The sequence below is a fragment of the Anthonomus grandis genome, chromosome 10 (assembly GCF_022605725.1).
Source record: "Anthonomus grandis grandis chromosome 10, icAntGran1.3, whole genome shotgun sequence".
Classification (NCBI taxonomy): Eukaryota; Metazoa; Arthropoda; class Insecta; order Coleoptera; family Curculionidae; genus Anthonomus; species Anthonomus grandis.
This window is the reverse complement of record NC_065555.1, coordinates 28930498-28956172: the sequence shown is the minus strand read 5'-3', so window position 1 is coordinate 28956172 and position 25675 is coordinate 28930498. Positions and strand designations below refer to the sequence as shown.

Sequence of the window (25675 nt, the reverse complement as noted above, 5' to 3'; positions counted from 1 at the left end):
TTAATATATCCTTGTACATAAATCGATCCATAATCTCTTCTATTCTGTGAAGAGGTCCCATACCATACCCCGAAAAACAGGCCCACACTAAAACTGAACCACCACCATGCTTAACTGTAGGAGAAGTGTACCGAGAATTAAATCTTTTGCCTACAGGACGTCGAACGTATGCAGCACCATCACTTTTAAATAAATTGAATTTTGATTTATCGCTAAAAATAACTCTGCGCCACTGATCAATAGTCCAGCCCTGGTGTTCTCGAGCAAATTCAAGTCGGGCCTTCACGTTCTTCTTGGAAAGAAGAGGCTTTTTTGCTGGTCTGCGTCCAAACAGCTTATTTTCAAATAGACGCCGCCTTATGGATCGTTCACTAAGATCGGAACACCTACTGCCATCCAGAAGCCCTTTAATTTTTGAAAAGGACAAAAATGGGTTTTGCCTGGAAATCCGAACAATCATTTTGTCACTTTTTTTTGAAGTTTTCCGGGGACGTCCCGAATTTTTTTTTGGGTACTACCAGCCCTGTGTTATTGTATCTTTTCACTATACGTGATACAACTGATCTGTGAAGAGCAAAATTTTTTGCAATGGATGACTGTTTGATGCCTGACTTATACTGATTAATTATAAGTTGCCTCACTTCAACAGACACGGTTTTACCACGACTCATACTGTTATTTAAATAAGTTAATAACTATCAAGAAATCACAATATAAATTGTTTCAATATTGCACTTCAACAGATTGAAAGAGCACTAAATTTCAAATGTTGCTATAATTATGACCAGGTGAAATATTTGCAATTACAAATATTTATTGTCAGCAAAAAAACAGGTAGGCTTTTTTTATTTGAATGAGAAATTTTGTTTAAATATTAAGAGGCCATCTAAACCAGTGGCGTACTTTTACGATTAAAACATACATATAATAGTTATTATTAAATATTAGTAAAATTCAGATTTGTTGCTATAATTTTGGCCACTACTGTATGAAACGTATAGCAAAAATGGGATTTGTTTTTTGTGGCAAGAAAAGGACGGAAAACGTGAACGTAATGACATTTGCAGTAACTTACTAAGTTACTTACAAAATATTGACAATGCAAATAAGTCAATTACATCCATCGAATTCTTTTGTGATATCTGTGGGGGACAAAATAAAAATGCAGCTCTACTTTTTATGCTACACTATTTTCTTCAACAATCCGAAAATATTAAAGAAATTTTGATAACCTATTTAGTAACGGGACACACTTACATGCCTGTTGATTCCATGCACGCAGTAATTGAAAAGTCAATAAAACGTAAGGCCATCATGGCCCCATCAGAATGGCCAACGATCTTGCGTAATGCAAGAACAAAACCCAAACCCTATGAGATAAATGTTCTCTCTTATAGCGACTTTTACGATTTTAAAGAACATATTATGAGAAAACTTAAAACCAAATTCCGGCTTATCACTAACGGCGACAAAGGAAAGGCAACCCTTAAAATTACAGATGTAAAAACAGCAAAATTTTTTAAAGACTCAGAAGGCTTTAAAGGCTCTACATTTTTTTACCGCTATAAATACGATGATATTGACCAAGAATGTGTTTTAGAAAGCATAAAAAATAAGGATACTGAACAACTACAAAATGCTTATTTTGCCCCTTTATCCATAACTAAAAAGAAATATAATGACCTTAAAACTATGTGCGATGACAATACAATTCCACCAAGGTATCATAGCGAATATCTTTTACTGAAGCACAGTACAGCTGTTGCGGATGTTCTTAACGAAACAGACATTGAAGACATTGAGTTGTAATAGATAATAAACTTTAAGTAGAAAATAGCTCATATTTTATTCCACAATTTTCTAGAGAATATTTTTTGTTTCTTGTTTATTTTATTTTTTATGTTGTTTATTATTGGTAATGCTGTGTCTTTATCATTTTGTGAATTAGTTAATAAATTTCTAATCCTTTAGTCTTTAGGGCAATATAAAATGTTATGTTTAAGAATTTAGAAAAAATATTTTCATTTCATTATTTGGTAAAAAATCAAAATATCTTTGTTTTTATTTATTTTTGAGAGAAACTTATATGTTTTTGTAATAAAACAGTAACACAAGTTAATTACTTTTATTTCATTTTATTGGCCTAAGCGTCACCAAAATAAGAAGAACCACTTTGTATAGAAATGGCGTAAGTTGTTATAAGCGCCATGTTTTAAAATAATGTGTAGTCATAAGCGACGTGATAAATGACAAGAGCCTATGCCAAATGACTTATTCACCATTTATACTCTTTTTTTACCCCTTTTTATTGCTAAATTTTGACAAAAAATATAAACTTGGTAGCTTTTAGTATAGTTAATTGATGTATGTCTCATTTTTAGTATTTTTTTAAAAATAATGTCTTAAAACATATATTTCGTAAATAACTCGAAATTGTCAAAATGGTGCTTACGTCGTTTTGCCTTGAACGCGTCGATATTGCCTCCAGTAACAGAAACAAAAACTTAAAATTTATTGCTGTTTCATCTACAGCGTGTTCATTTGAAAACTTCTCACCACGGATTTAACCACTGTTTAAAAAAAACGCCGAAATACGTCAAAAGGTCGCACCCCCTTTCACCCCCCAGGGTCATCCCCTTAAAAATTTTAAATGGCAAGGGATATCGAGTAATAGCTTGTTTAAAAGGTCTTTCAAAGTCTTTTATTTTGACGTTTGATTTTTTTAAATCGGTCGATTCGTTTTCGAGAAAATTAGAAAAATCTTTGTTTATCTTTCAGAGTTTCTAGATAAATGGATAGGGCGAAGGGGGCCTATAGAATGGCCTGCTAGATCTCCTGATATAACGCCGTTAGACTTTTTTCTATGGGGTCATTTGAAATCTATTGTGTTTACTTCCCAACCTGAAAGTTTGGATGAACTTCGTCAACGCATTATCGACAGCTGCCATGACATGTTTTTGAAAATGTCCGTCAGGAATTTGAACATCGCCTATATCATTGTTTGGCCAAAAACGGGCAATCATTTTGAACACTTATTAAAATAAAAACTGATATTTTCATGTTTTTGTTTTATATCTGAACAAATTAAGTTAAACAAAGATTTTTCTAATTTTCTCGAAAACGAATCGACCGATTTAAAGAAAATCAAACGTTAAAATAAAAGACTTCGAAAGACCTTTTAAACAAGCTATTACTCGATACCCCTTGCCATTTAAAATTTTTAAGGGGATGACCCTGGGGGGCAGAGGGTGAAAGGAGGTGAAGTAATTTTGGGTTAGAAAGTTGTCCCCCTTGACAAACCTTTTGACGTATTTCGGCGTTTTTTTTAAACAGTGGTTTTCGATAAATCCGTGGTGAGAAGTTTTCAAATGAACACCCTGTATATAAGAGATATGACACCGCGTAGGTTAATTAAAACTTACCTTATTTGTCCTCGTCCAAAATCCGAAGATTTTTCAGAGCTGACACTGATTTGTTGAGTTACCAAAGAACCATTTCTAATGCCCATCTCATCATCGCACAATAACTGTTGAACTGGCTTCAGGGTAGTTAGCATCTTGGTATAAGAAATCGTGGTTGTAGGCATATCATGAGAGCACCCAATTATTTCCATTCGTAAAGATATTCCAGTGTGCCAAGTTTGAGGCCTAATTCGAATACGTTTGGCCTCAAAAGGTTTCGAGAAGATTTCCTTTACTGGGGTTGTGGCATCGATCGAGCCTAAAGCGAGAGCATTTATGTTAAAAAGAGGATTGAAAATTAGATTTAATAAATTAAAAAGTTATTACCTCGGAATATTTGCGGTCTAGGAGGATTTTCTTGATTTAACACGTAATAAAAGCTAGTCCCATCATCCGGGCTGTATTGAATCATGTAACTTGTAACATATTCATCATATAAAGGACTCCCTCTTATAATAACGCCGTATACTGGTTCCTGTTGGCCAAAGTCCACTTCGAGGTATTCATCCTATAAAATATCGCAGTGTTTTAATGTTATCAATTTGGAAAAACTTCATCACAAAACTGACTTGACTAGCATATTGGGGGCTCCAGCTTCCACCTGACTTTTCCGTTATCTTACTATCCAGTCGGGCATTTTTCGGAGAAAAGGACTCACTTAACGTGCTGCTTGCGCTGAAAGCAGAATCAGGCAGCGGCTGGTCGTTTTGAATAAGGCTTATCATCCTGTAAATAAAAAATAAGATACGGACATTCAAATAATCGGCAATTTGTACTAGAACCAGAGCACGTAAATCAAAGTCGAGGATCAACTGACGAAACAGGTCAAGATCATGCGAGGCAGGGATGTGCGCTCTCGTCGAGTCTATTCAGCATAAACTCTGAAGAATTGATACAATCTTAAGTAATTCCAATACGTTCACATAGACCACTTGCTTATGCTTCGATTTATTCGTATAGTTATGTTAATTCATTTAAAGTTAAAATGATACTTAACATCCATCCGATTTATCTGAGACCACTTTCCCAAAGTCGATTTCGCAAATCGATTTCTATAATCACACCATTTAGACTAAGAAAGAAACACAAGGAAGAATCGAATTTATTCCAAATCATTATCATTGGTTTATGAGAGCACATAAGAAAATCCTACTCCCTGGGAAGTCATGGAAAGTCCAACTTCCATGGGACCTTTAAGTTTGTTATGTGGTGTAATTTAGTTATCTCTGTAAATGTATTTCTTGTATGCTATAATATCCATGCATTAATGAGCAACAGAAAATCATATTTGGGCTTGAGCCGATCATAAAACTCTCTCCAAACATTCGATAGTTTCTCTAGTGCGATGTGATTCTCTAGTGTTTTCTAGAGTGCGATGATGATGTTGACGGGATAGCGTTTGGGTGCTCAAAATTAAAACCCTTCCTCTACACTCTCAGCTCTTACCTCAATACCATTTAATAAAATTGATTTTTTGTTCGTGAAAATACGTTTTCGATTTTCCGAATATACCTTTAATATTTCTCCTGCTATCGGCAAAAGGCTCAAGTAAATAAGTAAAATCTTAGCGTGCGTTGTGAAGGATCGTCGCACGCGACACAACCATTTTTCCAGATTCCCGCCAGTCCTCTCTCGCCACTCGGCCTTCTCGACATTCAATTCTAGTTGAATCCTACTCATTGGTAAAAGAGGAAGTAGAAAAAACGCAATCGTTTTTTTTACTTAGGATTTAAAAATTCGGTTGTCTTGTCAAGAACATGTCGAAGAGAACTAATTTTTTACGGCCATGCCTGGTGATATTACAATTAAATGATATAATTTAGTAGTCGGACAGTTATATACAGGCCTGGAGAATTTCTTTCTTGGGTGCCAAAATGCCCGCGCATTAATTGAAATTCATCGGCCAAGATTTAAGTTATTGAGAGAACGATAATGCTTCACCTGTTTGCGATTTCCCGCTTTGAGCTTGTTGCGTTGAAACAGAATTGTTTTTGTGAGTTAATACTTTTATTTTTGCACCCAAAACTTTCGTTGACCAGCCTGGTTAAATGGCTCGCTACGTGTGGATTACTCGAGTTGGACTAAAGTATCTTTAAAAAGAGCTCTAAGTATATATAATCCAGAAGCAGAAAATTATTGTACAGAACTAGGATGGCACAAAAGTGCATTAAAATAATATTTCCTGTGGGAAGATTTTCGGTATACTATAGGGACGAACTAATACCACTTCTTTTCACTAAGACCAAAAAAGGCCAATGAGCCTTTAGCGTATGTGAACCAGATTTCAGAGGAGATTTTGGCAGGTGTGGAATCTTCTATTGTATGCAAGTAGACCACTTTCAAAGAGTATAACGAAAGTGTAAAGAACAAACTTCTCAATTGCCCAAATGAAACAAGATCGTTCTAGTCTGTAGAAAAAGCATTTGGTCCAGGTTTCTGAAGGTCAAAAATTCCACCATTGACTAGTAAAAATCGTTTCATTGCAATGACTGCAATGGGACCTTGCTGGGTCAGATGATTGCATCAAACTCTACCATAGACCCTCAATGCAAAACACCACCGACTTTGCTAAGAAGGGCTTCTTTGATGGCAGATAAAGTCTTTCGTAACAGAGATCTTGAAGTTCTCAAAACCTTAAACACTAACAAGGCCACCGGCCCTGATGGAATTCCGCCAATATATAAAAAATTGTGCTCCCGTGCTGACACCACCGTTGTGCGAATTGTTTTCTCTTTCATATAAAAGAGGCCTCTTCCATGGAGACTGAACACTTGCACGGATTCAACCGATACCCAAAAAAGGAAAAAAGAGAGAGGTGCCCATCTATTACCACCCGATTGCTTTAGTCTTGGCAATCGCCAAGGTAATAAAGAAACTAGTCATCCGGCAAATTTTGAACTACCTGAAATCCACCAACCAACATCATTAGCGACTGTAGTATGGTTTTCGTAAACACAGGTCTACAGGCGATTTGTTGGCCTATGTCATGCATGTTTGGACAGAGGCTATCGAGAAATATAGTGAATCCTGTGCAATAGCTCTGGGCATTTCAAAAGCATTCGATAGAGTCTCGTCTGAAAAATCTCTTAAACAAATTGTATTCTTATGGTTTGCCACAAACTCTCGTTGCTTGGCTTAGAAGCTTCCTCGAGAATCAAGAGTGTCTGTAGAATCAACTTACAGAGCACGTCTTTCCCATATATTACAACTTGTAGAATTTTAGGAAACATATCCCCAGACACCTTCATAAAACTCGCGCTACTCGTGATAGTCAAGTACCAGAGGAGGCGGCCAGTTTGTGCCAGTTTATTCCATAAAATAAAAATTAAAAAAAGATAATTTGTTAATCCCTTTTGATTTTAATATCAATATGAGTCAAACTTCTATTTCAAGGGTGTTGCAAAAACTGGGTCTTTATCCAGGGATTGGATGATTATCAGATTGCCAACTATAAGGCAACTTAATTGTTTACTTTTTATTCCATGGATAGATAAGATATAAAAACTTCAGGTAATAGAAAATTCGATAGTAAGACTAGACCTTTTGGGACGGAAGGAAATCCTCATGAGATTGTAGTTATCAAAAGTCATTAACAATATTGCTCAGTCAACGTATCGGCAGGTATTGGTGGTGAATATTTACGTGTATTCAGGAGCTGCTCTCATCTTCTCATTGGCGTCACGTTTCTTCAGAAAATAATATCGATGGCTAAAAGTGCCATATGGTAGTTTGATCTTAAGTTCTTAATGACTCCCACAAATACTTGGTCAGAGTATGCTATTCCGCAATCTTACTATCGCCCTAAGGAACATTTAATGTCTCTTGTTGAGTTCATAGTTAAACCGCATACGTTTGATGTCCTGATTTCTAAATATTCTAATTTTGATAAATTGAGAAGAATACTTGCTTACAAAATAAAAAAATTATAGAAAAATAATTGTACGACTAAAACCCATATTCAAGGCCTTTAAGCCTTGAACTACATCTTGCACTTTCTCTTCTAGTAAAAAACACACACAATGGACGTTTTTTTTAAGAAATAGTTTGCATTGTAAAAGATAAACTTACTTTTAATCCTTTAACTGACACAACTTTAAATAACACTCTTAGACTTCTATCAGTCAAAGTTATCATATTAACAAAAATTCTTTGCATTACTCGCGAATAGTTCATCAGCAGTTCAGTTCGCGATCATTTTACTAAACTTTTGATGCAGTATATTCATTTGAAATATTTCCATGCTGGAGTTGAATCTGTGTAATATATCGTCTTCCAACAATTTTGAATTATCTCGTCTAAACGCGTTATCAAACATGTTTTGTCAAAATGTCTGGAAAATGAATCCCGTGTCATACAAATCTTCTAAGGACGCCTTTTGAAAGAAAATAATTAGTCAAGTCAAGGCTTTTCTTCACAGCGGGGTTGATTTCGTCGGTCCCTTTAATCAATTACCTCTAGACATAGAGGTGCTAGATTATGAAAAACATAATTATAATTATTCGTCTGCTTTGTTACGAGAGCAATACATTTGAAATTAGTCTCCAGTTATCTAGCGATGCTTTTTTAGTAGCACTTCGTAGATTAGTTGCGCGGCTTGGTAAACTTGAAGGCCTCTATAGCGAATATGGGACTAATTTTATTGGGGTCTGAATTATTCAGTGGTATTTCAAAACGCTTTCAGCACCCCATTTCAGTGATCTATTTAGAGATTAGAAATCAAAATTCGTGTGAGGTTCACTCGGGCGCAATATTTGAAAGACTTTTTCATGTAAACATCACAGCTATGTAGTGTAAGAGTCTGATGATGATTTGAGTGTAAGAGTCAGAAAAGTCTTCCCGCCCTTTCTAACCCGCTATAACTAGGAAATATGCTGGTTGATAATACATGCAGACCAATCATTAACGGAGATAAGGTTCTTGAAAGCAGGAGTGATTACATAGCTGAATTATTTGATGACAACTCTTAGTATATACTTCTTCAAAAGTGTGGTGATCAATATTAAATCATTTTCGTATGCTTTATAGATTATGAAAAAGCATTGGACACGGTAAAATATGAAAAGCTTACAGATATATTGAGAAGTACTGGAGTTGATGACAGAGATACGCATTATTAAGAACTGTATTAATAACAAAAGGCAGTGGAAAACTGACAGACGAATTCTAGATTCGGCGTGGCGCGAGGCAGATATGTATACTGTCTCTACTATTGTTTAATCTATATCCTAATAAAATATTTTTATTAACAGTCGTTGCATGACCAGGAGTGCGAAGTTTGGAATAACGGCGAATTGGTCAATACCATCCGCTATGTCGACGACACCGCAATCTTATGTGATGTTCTCCAGGACCTTCAACGTTTTTTAGACTTGATTAACGTGATAGGACAAGCATCGGGAAGGTTTGAGAACCTTATCTAAGAGAATAAGCATATGAGCTTATCGGTGACAGGCATAAGTGAATTGCGATGGTCTGGGTCGGACACATGAAACCATAGTGTCTAAACATAAATACCACAAGTTTATGGTTTTTAGTTGACAGCCGTATAATGATGCTGCACTGCAAATAAATGGTGAAAGCACTAAAAGGGTTCCATGTTTCAAATATTTTGGTTATTACATTGTAGAGTATCTCTACTCGGATAAAGAAGTCAAGAGTAGAATCGAGTCGGCTCGCGCAACGTTTTAAAAAATGGGATCACTTTTCTGCAATAATAATCCAAATTTAAAATTTCGCCAGAGAATGATCAATTCCTACATATAGTCCATGCTGATGTATGGGGCAGAGATTTGGAACTTAAAAGCATTAATCATCTTGAAGCATTTGAAATGTGGCTACATAATCGTATGCTTCGAATCCCATGGGTAGCCATGAAGACAAAGGATGCAGTTTTAAAAAGACCAAGCATCGTCTGCGAGCTACTAACGACAGTTAAATGCCAACAGCTGTCCTATCTAGGTCACATATTAAGGGGTAATCGATATCGTATCCTTCAACTCATAATAAAGAGCCTAGAAGGTCGTATGGGAGTGGATAGAAGACTCGTAGTTAATGAATCTCAGAGAGTAGACTGGAATTCGAAGCGCAGAGCAATTCTTTAGGACTCGCCGAAGTCATAGCGCAGCTCGCCATTGTGATTGCCAACATCATGAGGACCTGATATGGCACAAGAAGAAGAAGAAAAAGAAGAAAGAAAGAAGGCAATCAAAACTTAACATATGAAGAGATAAATACTGTTCTAATACAAATCGAGTCATTTCTTAATAGTTGTTGTTTATCTTCTGAATCTGAGAAATGAAAAAAATAGTTTATATCTACAGTGTAAAAGAGAACCAAATAATGAAGAACTAAAGGAAAGATATAAAACATTCAATAATGAGATAAAAAAACTTATTAAGGGAGCAAAAAGGGACTTTGTACAAAATACAATTAGAGACAACAAAAATAAAACTAAAGCCCTCTGGAATTGCGTTAATGCCATATGTAGTAATAAAAAAAAGAACAAGGGAAATATTAGTAAAATTAGGCATACAAATGGTGAAATACTGGAAGACAAACAAAACATAGCAAACCAGTTTAATAAATATTTTAGTGAAATAGGGCAAACACTTGCAAATACTATAAAAATAACGAATACCTATGTTTATAAGTCTAACGAAAACCATCATATTCATCAATCGATGTTTTTAAGGGAAACGACGCCCACTGAGGTCATAGAGATCATTGACAGGTTAAAAAAAGGCAAATCGCCAGGTGTTGATGGCATTAAGGCTGAAACCCTAAAAGAAATAAAAATTGAAATAGCACATGTGCTAGCATATTTAATAAATATGTCCTTCAATACAGGTATCTTTCCCGAAATTTTAAAAATTGGTATGATCACACCTCTACACAAAACTGGCCTGGAAGAAGACCTTAACAACTACAGACCAATCTCTCTAATTTCCAGTATAGCTAAAATTTATGAAAAATTTTTTAAAAATCGGTTAGTGTCATTTCTAACAAAGAACTCCATTCTTTCAAACAAACAGTTTGGCTTTCGAGAAAAAATGTCAACAGAAGATGCAATTATACATTTAACAAATTATTTATATGAAAACTTAGATAAATCTAAACTCTGTATCTTTGTTGACCTCTCTAAAGCCTTCGATACTGTTAATCACAAAATCTTGTTAGATAAACTAAATTGTTACGGCATTAGAGGAATAGTTCATAAACTAGTTGAAGTTATTTTAAAAATAGAAAACAACTTGTCAACATCGATGAAGTACAAAGCTCCTTCGCAGACATAACCTGTGGGGTACCCCAAGGCACTGTACTTGGCCCATTATTATTTATATTATATGTAAATGACTTACTTAAGATTGATATTTTGGGGGAAATTCATGGAATTCTTTAAAACAGAACGCTGAAGCTGATTTTAGAAAAATTTCCTCTTGGTTTCAATCAAACAGACTGTCTTTAAACGCCTCTAAAACAAAGTATTTGACATTTACATCTTACACTAATAACTTGCCTCTGATGGGTTCTCTTAATATAAACTCCCATTTTGAGATACCAGAAGCAAATTCCATAAAGTATTTAGGTATAACATTAGACCGGCACTTAAAATGGGATATACATGCAGGTGAACTTACAAACAAATTAAGAGGCTTGATATCTAAGTTTAAACGACTTAAGGATTTTATGGATATTAAACACTTAAAAACATTGTACTTTGCTCTGGTACAATCACATTTAAATTATGGACTCAGCGGATGGGGTGGATTAAGAAATTGTCATATGTCCTCCATTGAAGTTGTTCAAAAATGGATTTTAAAAATAATCTATGATAAAGACAAACTGTTTCCATCTGATCAGCTATACAATCTTGCTGGTATGTTTGACTTAAAACAATTATATGTTCAAAAGTTACTTTTAAATCTTCATAAAAGGAAAATCACAGTTGAACATGTGAATCATTCATATGCTACTCGAGCTCAAAATCAAAGCGCTGTAGTTCCACGAAATGAAAAAACTATTGGTCAGCGATATTTTAGATTCTATATCTCTAAGATTTATAATTTGGTTCCGGGGCATATAAAAGATAAAATAAATCAAAAAAATTTTAAATTTTATGTGAAAGACTGGATACAGCGGACGGACAGAGAAACGTTTAATAATATATTAAATCATAATATGTAACATACTATGATATATAAATATGCTTTTCTTTTAAACATAATCTTTAGCAAATCCATGTAAAATTGAAAAGAAAGCAAATAAAATCACACAAACCTGGACATGACATACTACCTCGATATAGACCTTAAAAATGACCGAATTGGACATACTCGATCTTGATCTATGTTTTGAACATTATATTGTAGTCATTAAATTTTAGATAAGATTAACTCTGTAAAACTTTTAAATTCATATTCACGTACAAGTAGTAATCTCGCTACTTCTGTGATCATTGTTTATTCACTATTCTCTTGATCGTTATTATAGACATTTTGTAATATTGTTAATTATTATTTTGAATAAACCATTATTATTATTATTATTATTATTATTATTATCTTCTATAAATAACGATCCCAATGACTTATCAGCTTTTACCACTGGTCACTTTTTAATTTTGGAAGCCTTTCAGCCATTTCCGGACCCTAATTTATTTTCTGTACCTATAAATCGACTTTATCGTTGAAACTACAAAAGGAATAATCAAGATTTTTGGCATCGTTGGTCAAAAAATATCTACATTCTTGGCATCAAAGAAGCAAATGGCATCTGAACACATCTAGTATATCAATGGTTACATTGGTACTCATTAAAGATGATCTACCATATAGTGGCAATGATATAAAGCAGCCTATAGTTAAACTATGTCCGCTTCCTATATACATATAGTAACTAGTTAAGATTCTTGGAAAAAAATAAGTGTTTTATATCCTTTTTTTTAACTCGGAGGAATGTTTAGTTTTCATTGAATTTGGGTGTATTTACTTTTAAGTTGAATTTGATTACGTAACTATGTTTTAATAATTTTTCTATTTGATTAAAAAATTTATATTTCTAAAAAATCTGTACATACTGTTGTAATTCTACAACAGATATACACTGTAAATTTAGCACAATTTGAAATAATTTTAATCAGCGGCAACGTCGCTTTTGTACCATGCCGCTAACGGCTTTTTGATGTTATATAAATAACCGCCACCCACGCGCGGCGCCTTTGAATCAGTCACCTCTCAGTCTCGTAGTCGCAAGATGCAAGACACGCTCGCAGGTAAGCAAATTTGAACTTGGTTGTTTTCTCTTGAATTACATTGACTTTACAACAAAAAACCGCTGCAGAAATTGAAGGCGGTTGAGTGAAGCTGTAATCGGCCCCCGCGGTGGAGCAGTTCATTCTTAAAACCTTAAAATTGTAAGTAAGGTCTCTTCTTCCAGAGGAGAGCGCTAGTGGTCGTGACTAAAGAATCCTACCCATCACACACTTTGTAGATCGTCCTCGACAGATAAATTTCATATAAAGTCAACGGAATGCCTTTTTTTCTTTGCTTTTTTATTTAACATATACTTCACCACATCTAGAAACCCGGTGGCGCACAGTTTATTTATGAATTTTGTTAAAACTTAATTTAACCAATGTCAACCTCATGTATCCTTAAACCTTTAACCTGTAACAAGAAGTGTAGCAAAAAGCTGACCGGCTAAGGAGTATTTTTGTAGAGAATTGTTAGTACCTTTTTTCTATTTATCAAAATTTAAATACAGTCCATTTTTTCCTTCTGACATACGTATCGAATGTTATCAAAACGTCTTAATTTTTTTTTTCTCTAAGCATACACAGGGTCACTATGAAACGGTTTTTCGATAACAACTTTGAACTAATCCTTTATACCTGGTCTTAAGTGGACACCTTAAGCCACAGTTGAACTCTCAACGTTTAAAGATACCTGGACTACTCGGTCTATTGTGGGTAAAATTTTTTGTACACTTAGATAAGGAACTATTAACCCAATAGTTCCTTATCTTATATTTATACCTTTATTATACTTATACCCTAAATGTACAAAAAGTCCCATATCCAAACGTGAAAAAGTAAAGATCTAGAAAGGTTTACTGGCCCAACTTAACCAACGCAATCGCGAACGAGAAACTCCTGTACCCAATGGTCATCAGAAGAATCAGAGTCATTCTCAGAGAAGTTAGAAATCCGCCAGACCAAGTTGACTAGATGGAGTGACATTTTAGTTTATGAAACACCAGTGGAAATAAAGCAAAACTTAGTTGGCCACATAATTCCTGCATTCGAGGTCATACAAAACGATGAAAACTAATTTTTAGCTTAATACACAGAAATCAAAGCGATGTTTCAACGGATTTAACTAAATTGAAGGACGACCTTCTGAAAAGTCTCTTAAATGATTCTTTAGTTTTCATTTAAGACAATGGATAACCCTGAAAGCTTCACCCCATAGTTCTGAATTTCATATTCTTTATTACTACTGCTTTGTAAATGAAAATTCCGTCAATAAATATTATTACTATTAGTACCATAATCAAAAAAATTATAGTTACCTGTCTTCCGTACATTCAGGAGGAGGAGAAACCGATGGTTCAAAGTATTGAGGTGTAGTAGTCTCAACTGTTACACTGGAAGTGGCCTCGCTGGTGGAAGTTACAAGTACGACGTTCTCTTTACAACTATCGCTCTGGTGGCAAGTGTAGTAGTTGTCGATGCATTGACATTCTTTACAAGGCTCTTCCTGAACTATAGGACCTGGTTTGACTGGTTTATTTTCGTTACTCAGACAGAGGCAATCGTGCTTTGGTACGCAACTGTTTTCGTTTAGCCATAAATGCCCTAAAGATAATAAAATGGGTAATTAATTAAACTGTGTAATTGGCTTCACTATAATAGTACAATATATTTTTGGAATATTCAGGTAAATAGTTGTAAACATTAAAAGAACATATAGTGGGTGATCAGGAATTTGAATATGTATGGAACATTTTGATATAACGTCCACTGAAGATCATCTGACTTTCCTAATTAGACACATCATCATCCTCCAGCCAAACGCGTTCATTGTTGAACATTGGACACCTCTATAAGTCTCCATGTCCTTTAATCTTGTGCAATTGCACCCCAGTTACTGGTAATTCTTTTGAAGTCGTCCGTCCATCAAGTTGGTGGTCTTTCCCTACTTCGTTTGTCCGATCTTGGTTTCCATTTTGAAATTTTTTTAGTCTATCTGCCGTCTCGCAATCTCGCAACATGACCGGCCCATTGCCACTTAAGTTTTGCAATGCGTGTTACAATATCGTCGACGCCAGTTCTTCTGCGTATAATAATAATAATAATAATCCTTTATTTAGCACCTGGCTAGTACATAATACTATAACAAACATTTAATATACATGTGTGTAATATAATAAATTCCTTAAAATTAAATTATAATTGATTCTTTAAGAAATTAAACACCTTTCTATTAAACATTTTCAGTGATGTTGTTTCTTTAATCTCTACTGGTAGGTTATTAAACATTCGAATTCCCTCAAAAAACAGTGATTTTTGTAAAGCAGTGGTTTTAACATGTTGAATATTATAGTTCTGCTTTGACCGAATGTTGTATTGATAGAAATTTTCTCTTTTTTCCAAAAACGTTGATAAATAGTTTGGTAAAAGACCATGTTCGATTTTAAAAATTAATGTTAAATTTGCCTTTTTAATATTTTTTTCTACCGATAACCAATTTAATGTAGAAAGCATATATTCAATTGGTGTATATTTACTACAGTTCAAAATAACCCTCATAGCTTTATTTAGTTGTAATTGAAGCCTATTTATGTTTTCTTGTGTACAGGATATGAGTAAAGCAGAACAATAATTAAAATGAGGCAATATAATAGTGTTAAATATTAACTTTTTAGACCATAATGACAGAGAACTTGAAATACGAGATAAGAATGAAATTTTTTTACCTAATTTTCTACAAACATAATCTATGTGCAATGAAAAATTCAACTGTGGATCAATAATTATTCCTAAGTATTTAATTTCCGAAACAAAATCTACTTGTTTCTCTCCGTTTATATTTACTGTACAGCCTGATTCATAAAATTTATTACAATTTGACTTTGACCCCAACACAATACACTTTGTTTTCCTTATATTTAATCTTCGTTTTTAACCTTATCTCTCAACTTCACGCCAAGCATAGACCTCTCCATTTTACGTTGTGTTATTTGTAGTTTTCCTATACTTAGTTTAGTGAGAATTAATATTTCTGCACCATAGGTCAAAACCGGAAGTACACATTGATTAAATGCTCTTCTTTTAAGATGAGCTGGAACATCATTTTTAAATAAATCACTGAGTTTACCAAACGCGGCCCAACCCAGTGATATCTTTCTCAGCAGTTCGGTGGACTGGTTATCTCTGCCAATTATCTTAATAATAATACTTATCCATGATCTGAATTTCGTTGTTTTCCATTCTGATTCAAACACTAGGTACCAAGTTTATCATCATTTTGGTCTTGTTATAGTTCATTTTTCAACCAACGGAACGTCCCGTGTAGCATGTTGTAGTTGTTCCAGCATTTCTTTAGCGTCTTTCAAATCATCGGCTATAAGTACTATGTTATCTGCAAACCGAAGGTGGTTTAGTTTTTCACCATCTATGTTCACACCTTTGTCACCCCATTTCAAAGTTTTAAATGCATGTTCTAAGACTGCAGTAAACAGTTTTGGAAACTAGTATCTAGTATAGTATCTCCTTGCCTGATTCCTCTTTTTATTTTTATTTTCTTTGTGATAGTATGTAGTTTCACTGTTGTTGTTGCATTTTCATAGATCTATTGTTTGTTCTTGGAGTATCTGTAATCGATTCTGCAGTCTCTCAAAGGATTGAAGTTAATTCTACCGTGTCGAAAGCTTTTTGGAAATCAACAAAAATACGGACAAGAGGTTTATTGTATTCCACCGTTTTTTCTATCAAGATCAGAAAACATTGTAGATGATCATTTATTCCATATTCACAGCGGAATCCAGCTTGTTCTCTCGGCAGAAATCAAATTTCCTTTCCAGTCTGTTGGTGATAATACGAGTGAAAAGTTTGTAGGTACATATGATTTACAAGGCTTATGGGTCTATAGTTTTTTAAGTCTGTATTATCACCTTTTTTATGGAGAAGGAGCATTAATGAGTTGTTCCAGGACATGGGAATATCCCATATCCAGGATATTCCCACGTCCCTAAACTAGACACAACCTTTAGCTAATCTGTCGTCTCATTCTATTTTCCTTCGTTCAAATTACGACATCACTATAATATAGGCAATAATTATTTATGAATCATTGCGATAGCTGGACGCATCAACAAATTATGAGTAGGCCACACATATTCGATGAATGTTCATGAAATCATTGGAATATACACGGTGTTTCAATTTCGACCCTTAACATCTTGGAATCTATAAGAGATATGAAGATGGTTAAATCGTATCAAAGTTGTGAGTTTTTGAGCTTAACAATATGGCGTTTAAAAAATTAAAACATTCGAATGGTTCTGAAGATATTCAAAAAAATACGACATTGTGAAAAATCGATTTCATTTTTTTTGAGGTTACTTCTTATACGATTTTAAAATAATTTGCACTTTGGCTTTGCCACTTTTCCCATGCTACATGTTTAGGTTTTTGGATTTCTAATACGACGTTTCGTCTTTTGTAAACCATCATTAACTCTATTTTTTCTTATGGGTGTTATATTGGATTTTTAAAATTTTTGCAAAAAAAATAAATTTGCCGCAGTTGGCTGGGATAAACTGACAAGACAATATATAAACTGTCATAAATATTACATGATTTAAATATTTATATGTTATGTTGTTTGTAATTATTTGTATTTTAGTATTATAGTACAAAGTGACATGTGTATCTTACTAATTTTTTTTTAATTTTTGTAGTTTTGTTTTTTTTTTACTTTGAAATTTTTAGAATAATTTTTTTATTCCAAGTATTTGAAATCAGAATTCCTTTTACTCCAGGATTTCAGAGTCATGTTTCCTGTCTTCCAGGTCTTGATAATTTTCTAATTAATTTTAGGTTTTTAAAGACCATAAACATAATAAATTGATTTAAAATTTTCTTGAAGTAAAAGACAGAAAAGAGACATTAGCTTTCATAGACAAAAGTTGACCATATCTTTAAGATCTCAGATTGATTTTTGTAGATAAAATACATAATTTTCTGTGAGGTTCATAATTAGATTTTTTAAAGATTTTCTAATAAGATTTTGATATTCCCATTTTAGGCTATTATAAATCAAAGTCTTAATTAATAAATGCAAAAATTTTTCGCGTTTTTATTTATTTTTTCATTTTGAGAGATTTCTATGTTTTTAAACTTTTTTGAAAAGCTTTTCAAGTTTAACAAGTAATTTTTAAATTATCCCAGGCATTTAAAATAAAGTTTTTTGTTTTTAGGCTTTTAGAATCGGTCTTCTATTTTCCAGATGCTCGGAGTAATTTTTTATGACTTTACCGTAAATCTGTAGGTTTTCAGGTCAACTGGTTTATATTTCTGTTATTTCACACATTTGATAGAAATTTTTACTGTTACTGTTGTATTATTTTTTTTTGCATTAGGAGTCATTTTTCATTTTATTAAATTACATTTAACGTTTGGAAGCCATAAAAAAATCACTCCAATTGTCTGGAAAATAGAAAAAGAGATTCTAAAAGCCTGGAATAAAACAAAACTTTATTTATTATACAGGGTGTCCCAAAAAAGAGTGTCAAGCGAGCGCCCAGAGATAGAGCAACCCTAGGGGAATTCAAATCACACCCATGTATATGATCCGATTTTTTTTAGTTTAGGAGTTATTAATTTTTTTGTGATTTTTTAGTATTATTCGACTTTTATGCTTATTTCTGCTATATTCATAGTAAATAGGTAAGGCGAATGCCTGATTTTATTTTATTATTTAGATAAAAGTTGACTCTGACAAGAACAAAGATAATTTGATCCAGAAATTAAAATATTGCTTACAAAAATAAATAAATTGTGACATAAAAAACAAACGTAAAAAAAGTTCAACAAAGTTAAAGGCGTTTTAAAAATTACAGCATTTTTTTTTCAAAACATAATTATTTAAGAAACCTTATCGGTCTATCAGCTTTTCACTATAAAAAATTCATTGGGCTACCCTTATCGCATCTTATCTAAATAACAGTTAAAAGGAAAACAAAAAAAGATTTACTAATAAATGAAATAAAGCAAAAAGTGTTTTAATCAATTTATCTTTAATTATTACATAAAGTTTTCAAAATGACGACCTTGTTGTTCAATACAAATACGGCATCGGCGAAAAAAATTTTCTTTTAACCGTCTAAATGCTAATCTGTTATTTTTTACGGTTTGTTTTGCTTCATTAATTTTTATTCTTAGTTTTTCTAAATTTCTTGACTCTTGAGCGTACACGACCTCCTTGTAGTAACCCCAAACAAAAAAATCAATTGGGTTTAAGTCCGGTGACCTGGGCGGCCACTGAATTGGTCCACCTCGACCGATCCATTTGTGTCTAAATCGCCTATTCAGATATTCTCGAACATTTATCGCATAATGGCAAGGAGCCCCATCGTTCTGAAAAAACATGTCTCTCCTTGTCTCCAAATCAACATCTTCTAACAGCTCAAGGAGATTTTCTCTTAAAAAACTTAAATAGGATTCTTCATTCAATCGGTCGGGTAATTCAAAGGGACCAATTAGTTTATCATTTACTATCCCAGACCAGAGGTTTACACCGAATTGCTCTTGAAAATTTGATTGTCGTGTAAGTTGAGGATTTTCAATACTCCAGGAATGATAATTATGAATATTAAAAATGCCAGTGCGCTTGAAATTCGATTCGTCGGTCCATAAAATTGAATTGAAAAAATTTTAATTTGCCGCTTGACGTTGCAACATTTCTTCACAGAATCTTACTCTTCTCGGATAATCTTCGGGTTTTAGTTGTTGCACCCTTTGAATATGATATGGATGATAACCCATCTCATGGAGTATTCTATGGGCCTTCGATTTCGGTATTCCGATACGGTGCTCAATTGCTCTAAGGCTTACATTTGGATTTGCTTCAACTTCTTCAACCACTGGATCTACCAAATCTGGGTCTCTCATCCCTAACGGTCGTCCAGGAATAGTCCCCGGTACTCGCCCTTCTCTATAAGCATCGCGAACTCTTAGTATCATGCGATGATCAGGCCATCTCTCTGGTATTGGATTACCTTTGCGTTCTACTCGCCTCCGGTATAATCTAGCTGCTTCCAAAGCATTCCCTCTCGCATATCCGTAAAAGTAATGCATTTGTTCAAAGTCTTCGCTTGTAAAAGGGGCCGCGCGTCTAGCCATATTCACAAAATACAGTAAAGAAAAAAATCGACTTTACCACTTATAAAATAAATAAAATTAAACTTGAAATTCCACTTAAAAAAAGAAAATAATTCAGATCAATGTGCACACAAATGTAAAAGAAACCAGTTCATTAAGACGTATTTATCAAAAATCGCCAATGTACGTGAAATCGCTACGGTATACTACTAAGTACTGCATGTGAAAGAATGTGAAAATAGTAACGGGCCAGTGCTTTATTATTTGTTGGTATCTGGTTTAGAATACTTAGAATACTAAATTTCTTAAGCAAAAACTTGTTTTGGCAATTGCAATTTCAGTTACTCAAATTAATCCGGTGCTACCCATATATTTAACCATAGGTCAACATAAAATGCAATATAAAAGGGTGGACAAGAAAAGAGTGCTGGGCTAGGCTATCTCGCGGAGAAGTCGTGCAAGTTCTTTAAAACAAAGGAAGTAAATAAAATAAAGCTCAGGGGCGCCAGTGACCAAATTATCCTTAAAACACCCCTATAGAATTTAAGTAAAGGGCCACACAATACTTACTATAAAAACTACTGCATAAAATAAAGACCCAAGTATCTACGAATTATAAGTCTTGTAAAAACTGTGCCTCTGGAAATTAGGGTCAAATAAAAGCTTTAAAACTTATTTTCAAATGACAGGTAAATTTAATTCAAATTTAGGTTGTTAATTATATAACTTTAATTGGGGGAAAAACCGTAAAGTTATGAAAATGTCAACACTACTAAAAAAACGAGCTATTATACCATCGTATCACTTAATAAAGCTTATAAAAATACAACAAAGATACATCCACCTTATTGTGATCAAAATTTGGTTTACACTTCTGCCGATATAAAAAATAAAAAAACTCTGTTATCGCACACTTTTTGTGTCGATAAGTAATTTTTCAGCATTCAGGCTGCACCAAATTTACAAAAAAACGACTTATCTGGGAGCCTGGGACACCATCAAACAACTGGACATATCTGGAACTTCATCATATCAAACTAACTTTCAATCCAATCTGGAAACTGGAGACCAACGAGGAATAATAGAACTGCTTTGAGTCTTTCTTTTCACCGGATCCTTCAACCCTAAAATACCCCAGTACCCATGTAACTTTTGTCATAAATTTAAGAATAAATATTTAATTTAAATTTATAGTACTTATTTAATTATTTAATTTCTTGTAATAAAATTTTAGAAGTAAGCTATTATGTAATAAAATTATTCTTTAGTGTCAATAAAATGTACAGTTAATATCAAAACTTCAAGATGAATAAAGAACTTATTTTTAATATTTTTGGCTTATTATTTATGACTTAATATTAATCAAATTATTACAAAAAATAAGTTTATCTTTTACTTACACAATGGTGGAATTTTGTGGCTTTTATATACTTTTTTTTTACACTTTCAGAATTCAGCAAAGGGAAAGCAACAGAATTAATAAAATTGTTCAAGCTTTCGAGACCTCCAATATAAATTGATTTATTTAAGTTAAAAAGAAATTTAAACTTATTATAGTCACCCAAAAAAACAATTAAGCTGGAATAAAGTCTCAGAAACTTACCGAAAGACTTTCTATGCTACTATAAGACCAAAACCATTTATCCTGACCAAAGTCAGCAAATGAATTTCAAAAGAGATATAATTCCTACAGAGATATAATTCATTTAGTTTGCTAATTTAGTAGCTATTAATCCACAAAGGAACGCAAAAATTACTAAAGCGTTAAATTGCCACAAAACAGCGATTTTAGTCTGTACTAGTTGCACAGAAGTGGATCTGGCAGAAAATGACCGATGCTCGGCGGTTTACCGTGAGCGAAAACCCAAAAAAAAAAATGTACCCAAAAAAACGAAGAACGCGTACAAAGAATGCCAGACTATGATTCTTTTCAAACTTATTTCCACATTTAAGTCTACGAAACCAACGACAGCCGCAACTTCTCAGAATCTTAGGCAGCAACAAGTAGCTTCAACCAACAACGATATTAGAGCAATCTTGAAGTGGGGCGGCAACAATCTGGTCAATTTTAACGCCAAAAAAACGCAGGCTACAGTATTTACGATGAAGACTAACGTTGATGGCCCGGAGCTGGTTATGGCAGGGAAAACATTGCCAATGAAATCATCTTTACATCTTCTAGAAGTCGAAGTCACCAACAGTGTGTCCTGGCATGACCACGTTGCCGAGATCGCCAGGGCAGCATCCAAAAAAAAACTCGGAGTGCTTTTCAAAACGAAAAAACTGTATACACCAGAACAGCTACTGACTCTTTATAAGGCTCAAATACGCCCTTCCCTCGAGTATTACTCGCATGTCTGGAGCTCTGCACCCAAGCATAGTTTAAAGCTGCTAGATTCTATACAGAAGAGAGCTATTCGTCTTATCGACAAACCAGAACTGACAAAGAGTCTGAATAGTCTGGAGCACAGGAGAAAGCTGGCTGATCTCTGTTTATTCTACCGTTATTATCACGGTAAGTGCTCCTCTGAGCTGGCAGGCCTGATTCCACCCAGGGCTGTTCCGGCAAGAAGGACGCGTCTAGCAGGCTCATCAACATCGAGTCCACCTGCCTACCCCAAGGATGTCGCTGTATCGGGTTTCATTCATCTGGAGAACATCTTCTTTGTGGAACGGGCTTCCACCTCACATATTTCCCGACGCATACAACCTACAGCGATTCAAGATAAATGCCCACAAATATCTTCGCGCAAGCACCACTCCAAGAATGACATAGGACTTCCCTTTTGTGCTTGTGTTTACCATAAAAAAAAAAAAAAACGAATATTATTTATACAGGATGGCTGTGAATTAAATAGTAATATACAGTTCGATAATTTTTAATTGTTTGATTAAATAGTTAAGAAACTTTGTTTTTGAAGAATTAGATTAATATATAAAATAGTTTAAGCAAAAATCAACCGTTAAAACGGACAACTTCTTTTAAAACAAGATATTAATTTTAGGCTTGTCAATATTTGAACTTATTTTTAGGTATGATGCAATAAATTTAACTAGATAAAATAATCGCGGTAAAAGGCTGATAAATGATAAAGTTTTTTTAATACTTGGGTTTAAAAAAAAATGTTTTAATTTTTAAAACGCCTTTAACTTTGTTGAACTTTTTTTACTTTTGTTTTTTATGTCACAATTTATTTATTTTTGTAAGCAATATTTTAATTTCTGGATCAAATTATCTTTGTTTTTGTCAGAGTCAACTTTTATCTAAATAATAAAATAAAAATCAGGCATTCGCCTTACCTATTTACTATGAATATAGCAGAAATAAGCATAAAAGTCGAATAATACTAAAAAATCACAAAAAATGTAATAACTCCTAAACTAAAAAAAATCGGATCAGATACATGGGGCTGATTCGGATTCCCCTAGGGTTGCTCTATCTCTGGAAGCTCGCTTGACACTCTTTTTTGGGACACCCTGTATATAATTATATATTTATTATATTATTTTAAATACCTGAAATAAATAAAAAAATAGTCCATTAATCTGGAAAATTAAAAAAAAAATCTTAAAAACACAATAGTCTAAAAACCTAAAATTAGATAAAAGCATTATATTGCAAATACCGAGAAAATAAAAACAAAATACGTAGAAAAATTACCTCAAAATCCTGGAATAAAACTAGATTTTATTCTAAATGCCTGGAATAATATAAAAATACCAAAAAAATCTAGCAAATTTTTAAAAGTTTAAAAATTCTGGAATTTAAAATTAAAAACAAAAACTTATCCTAAAATAATAAAACTAAAAAAAATATTTCAGATACTTGAAAGACGTTATAATTGATCCAAAGTCTTGTGTTCCAGGACGAGAACAAGATTTTTTTCCAAATGCCTGGAATATTATAAAAATACCCAAAAAATCTGGAAAATTTAAAAAATTATTTTAAAAATTCCAAAAATTGGAACTAAAAATTAAAAACAAGAAATGTTTTTAAAATATTAAATTTAAAAGATAAATTATTTAAAATACTTAGAAGACGTGGAAAATGACCCTAAAGTCTAGGAATAAAACCATAAATGCCTGGCATATTGTAAAGATGTTCAAAAAATCTGAAAAATACCGAAAATATATTTTTTTAATTTCAAATTTCTGCAATTAAAATAAGAAATACAAATGTATCCCAAAACTTAACAATTAAAAGAAAAATTATTTGAAATACCTGGAAGACGTAGAAAATGACCTTAAAGTAATCCAATAAAATAACATTTTATTTCAAATACCTGGAATAATATAAGAATGCTTGGAAAAAATGTTTATTTCAAAATTTAAAAAAGTTCTGACTTCAAAAACTAGAAAGAATAACTTATTTAAACATTAGAATTAAAAAAAATAATTACGAAAATTTCAATCATATTTCGTTTTTCTTGATTTGTAAACCATAATTGCTTAAATTATTATTAAAATACCTGTCACTTTGTATTAAAATACCAACAAAACATTTATAAACATATTTAAAACATATAATATTTATAACAGTTTATATATTGTCTTGTGATTTTATCACAGCCAACTGCAACAAATTTTGTTTTTTTCCAAAAATTCGGGTTTTACACAAAAATAGATATTACATCGATTAAAAAGGAAATCTTGCAAAGATTTTAAAAATGCAGAAGCTAAATATAGCACCCATAAGAAAAAACAAAGTTGATGATGGTTGGCAAAAGACGAAACGTCATATTAAAAATCTAAAAACCCCATTATGTAGAACGAAAAAAGTGGAAATGTAAAAGTACAAATCATTTTAAAAACGGATAAGAAATAAGCTCAGAAAAAAATAAAATCAATTTTTCAAAATTTTGGATTTTTTTGAATATATTCGAAAGAGAAAGGAAGAAAGAAAGAAAATGTGCTATATTACGTAAGAATAATCTTGTGTACAAGCATCCTACAAGCTAAAAAAACAAAACAAAAATACAGTTTCAAAAATTGACAAAACAATGAACAAAATTAAACACAAGAAGACCAAACTTTTTGAACATACTTGAATTAAAGATAACTAAATAAAACAATCAATTACTAAATAAAGGTAAACTTGTTTAAAACACATAGAGGAACATAATTGTATATTTTTTTACTTGTTTAAATTAGTGAGTTTTTGGTAAGGGAAGACGTAGGAATAGGTAGGGAAATATCATTTACACGACGAGTCAAATGGCCAGTATCAGAGGGTAGTTTGGGAATTTTGTGAATAAGAGCAGCTGTTTCTAAGATAAAGAGTGAAAAAGAGTTAGGATTTTTTCAGAAATGAAGAGGGGTTTGCAAGAATCTCTTAACTTAGCAGAACACAGGTATCTAACTGCTTTTTTTTGAATAACAAAGACAATGTTAAGTAGCCCCTTATTGGTTAAACCCCAAAAAGGCAAGCCATACCAAATATGAGATTCAATAAGTGAAAAGTACACTGAACGTGCAACCACCCCTCCCAGCTCTTGTTTAGCTATTCTTACTGCAAAACATCCAGAAGATAATTTCCCAGCTAAATGTAAAATATGATCTTCAAATCGAAGGCGACCATCAATGGTAATTCCTAGGAACTTGAAGCACTCTTTATTCTGCAAGAGGGATTTTTCGTCAAACATCAGACTCTGTAAATCGCACTTAAACCCTATAATAGACGTCTTTCTTACATTAAACACGAGCCTAAGCACACCACCCTGATAAAATCTGAAGGTCTTCAAGGATACAAGTCTTAATATAATCAGAATTTTTATGGCTCCATAGTATGGTGGTATCATCAGCAAACTGAACCACCTTGCCCTGCAGTTTC

The 25675-nt window shown here is 33.2% G+C and overlaps 1 protein-coding gene across 1 annotated transcript in view; it reads right to left on the bottom strand.

Annotated features, from left to right (window-relative positions):
• The window catches only part of LOC126740857 (hemocytin), a 279897-nt gene that overhangs the window by 105543 nt on the left and 148679 nt on the right, over nt 1-25675 (bottom strand). Inside the window, exons 34-37 of the mRNA XM_050447026.1 lie at nt 14031-14316; nt 4031-4187; nt 3789-3969; nt 3423-3720 (exon numbers count right to left, since the gene is read on the bottom strand). Of these exons, the coding sequence (XP_050302983.1) occupies nt 3423-3720; nt 3789-3969; nt 4031-4187; nt 14031-14316 (922 nt within the window). The remainder of the gene's footprint in view (nt 1-3422; nt 3721-3788; nt 3970-4030; nt 4188-14030; nt 14317-25675) is intronic.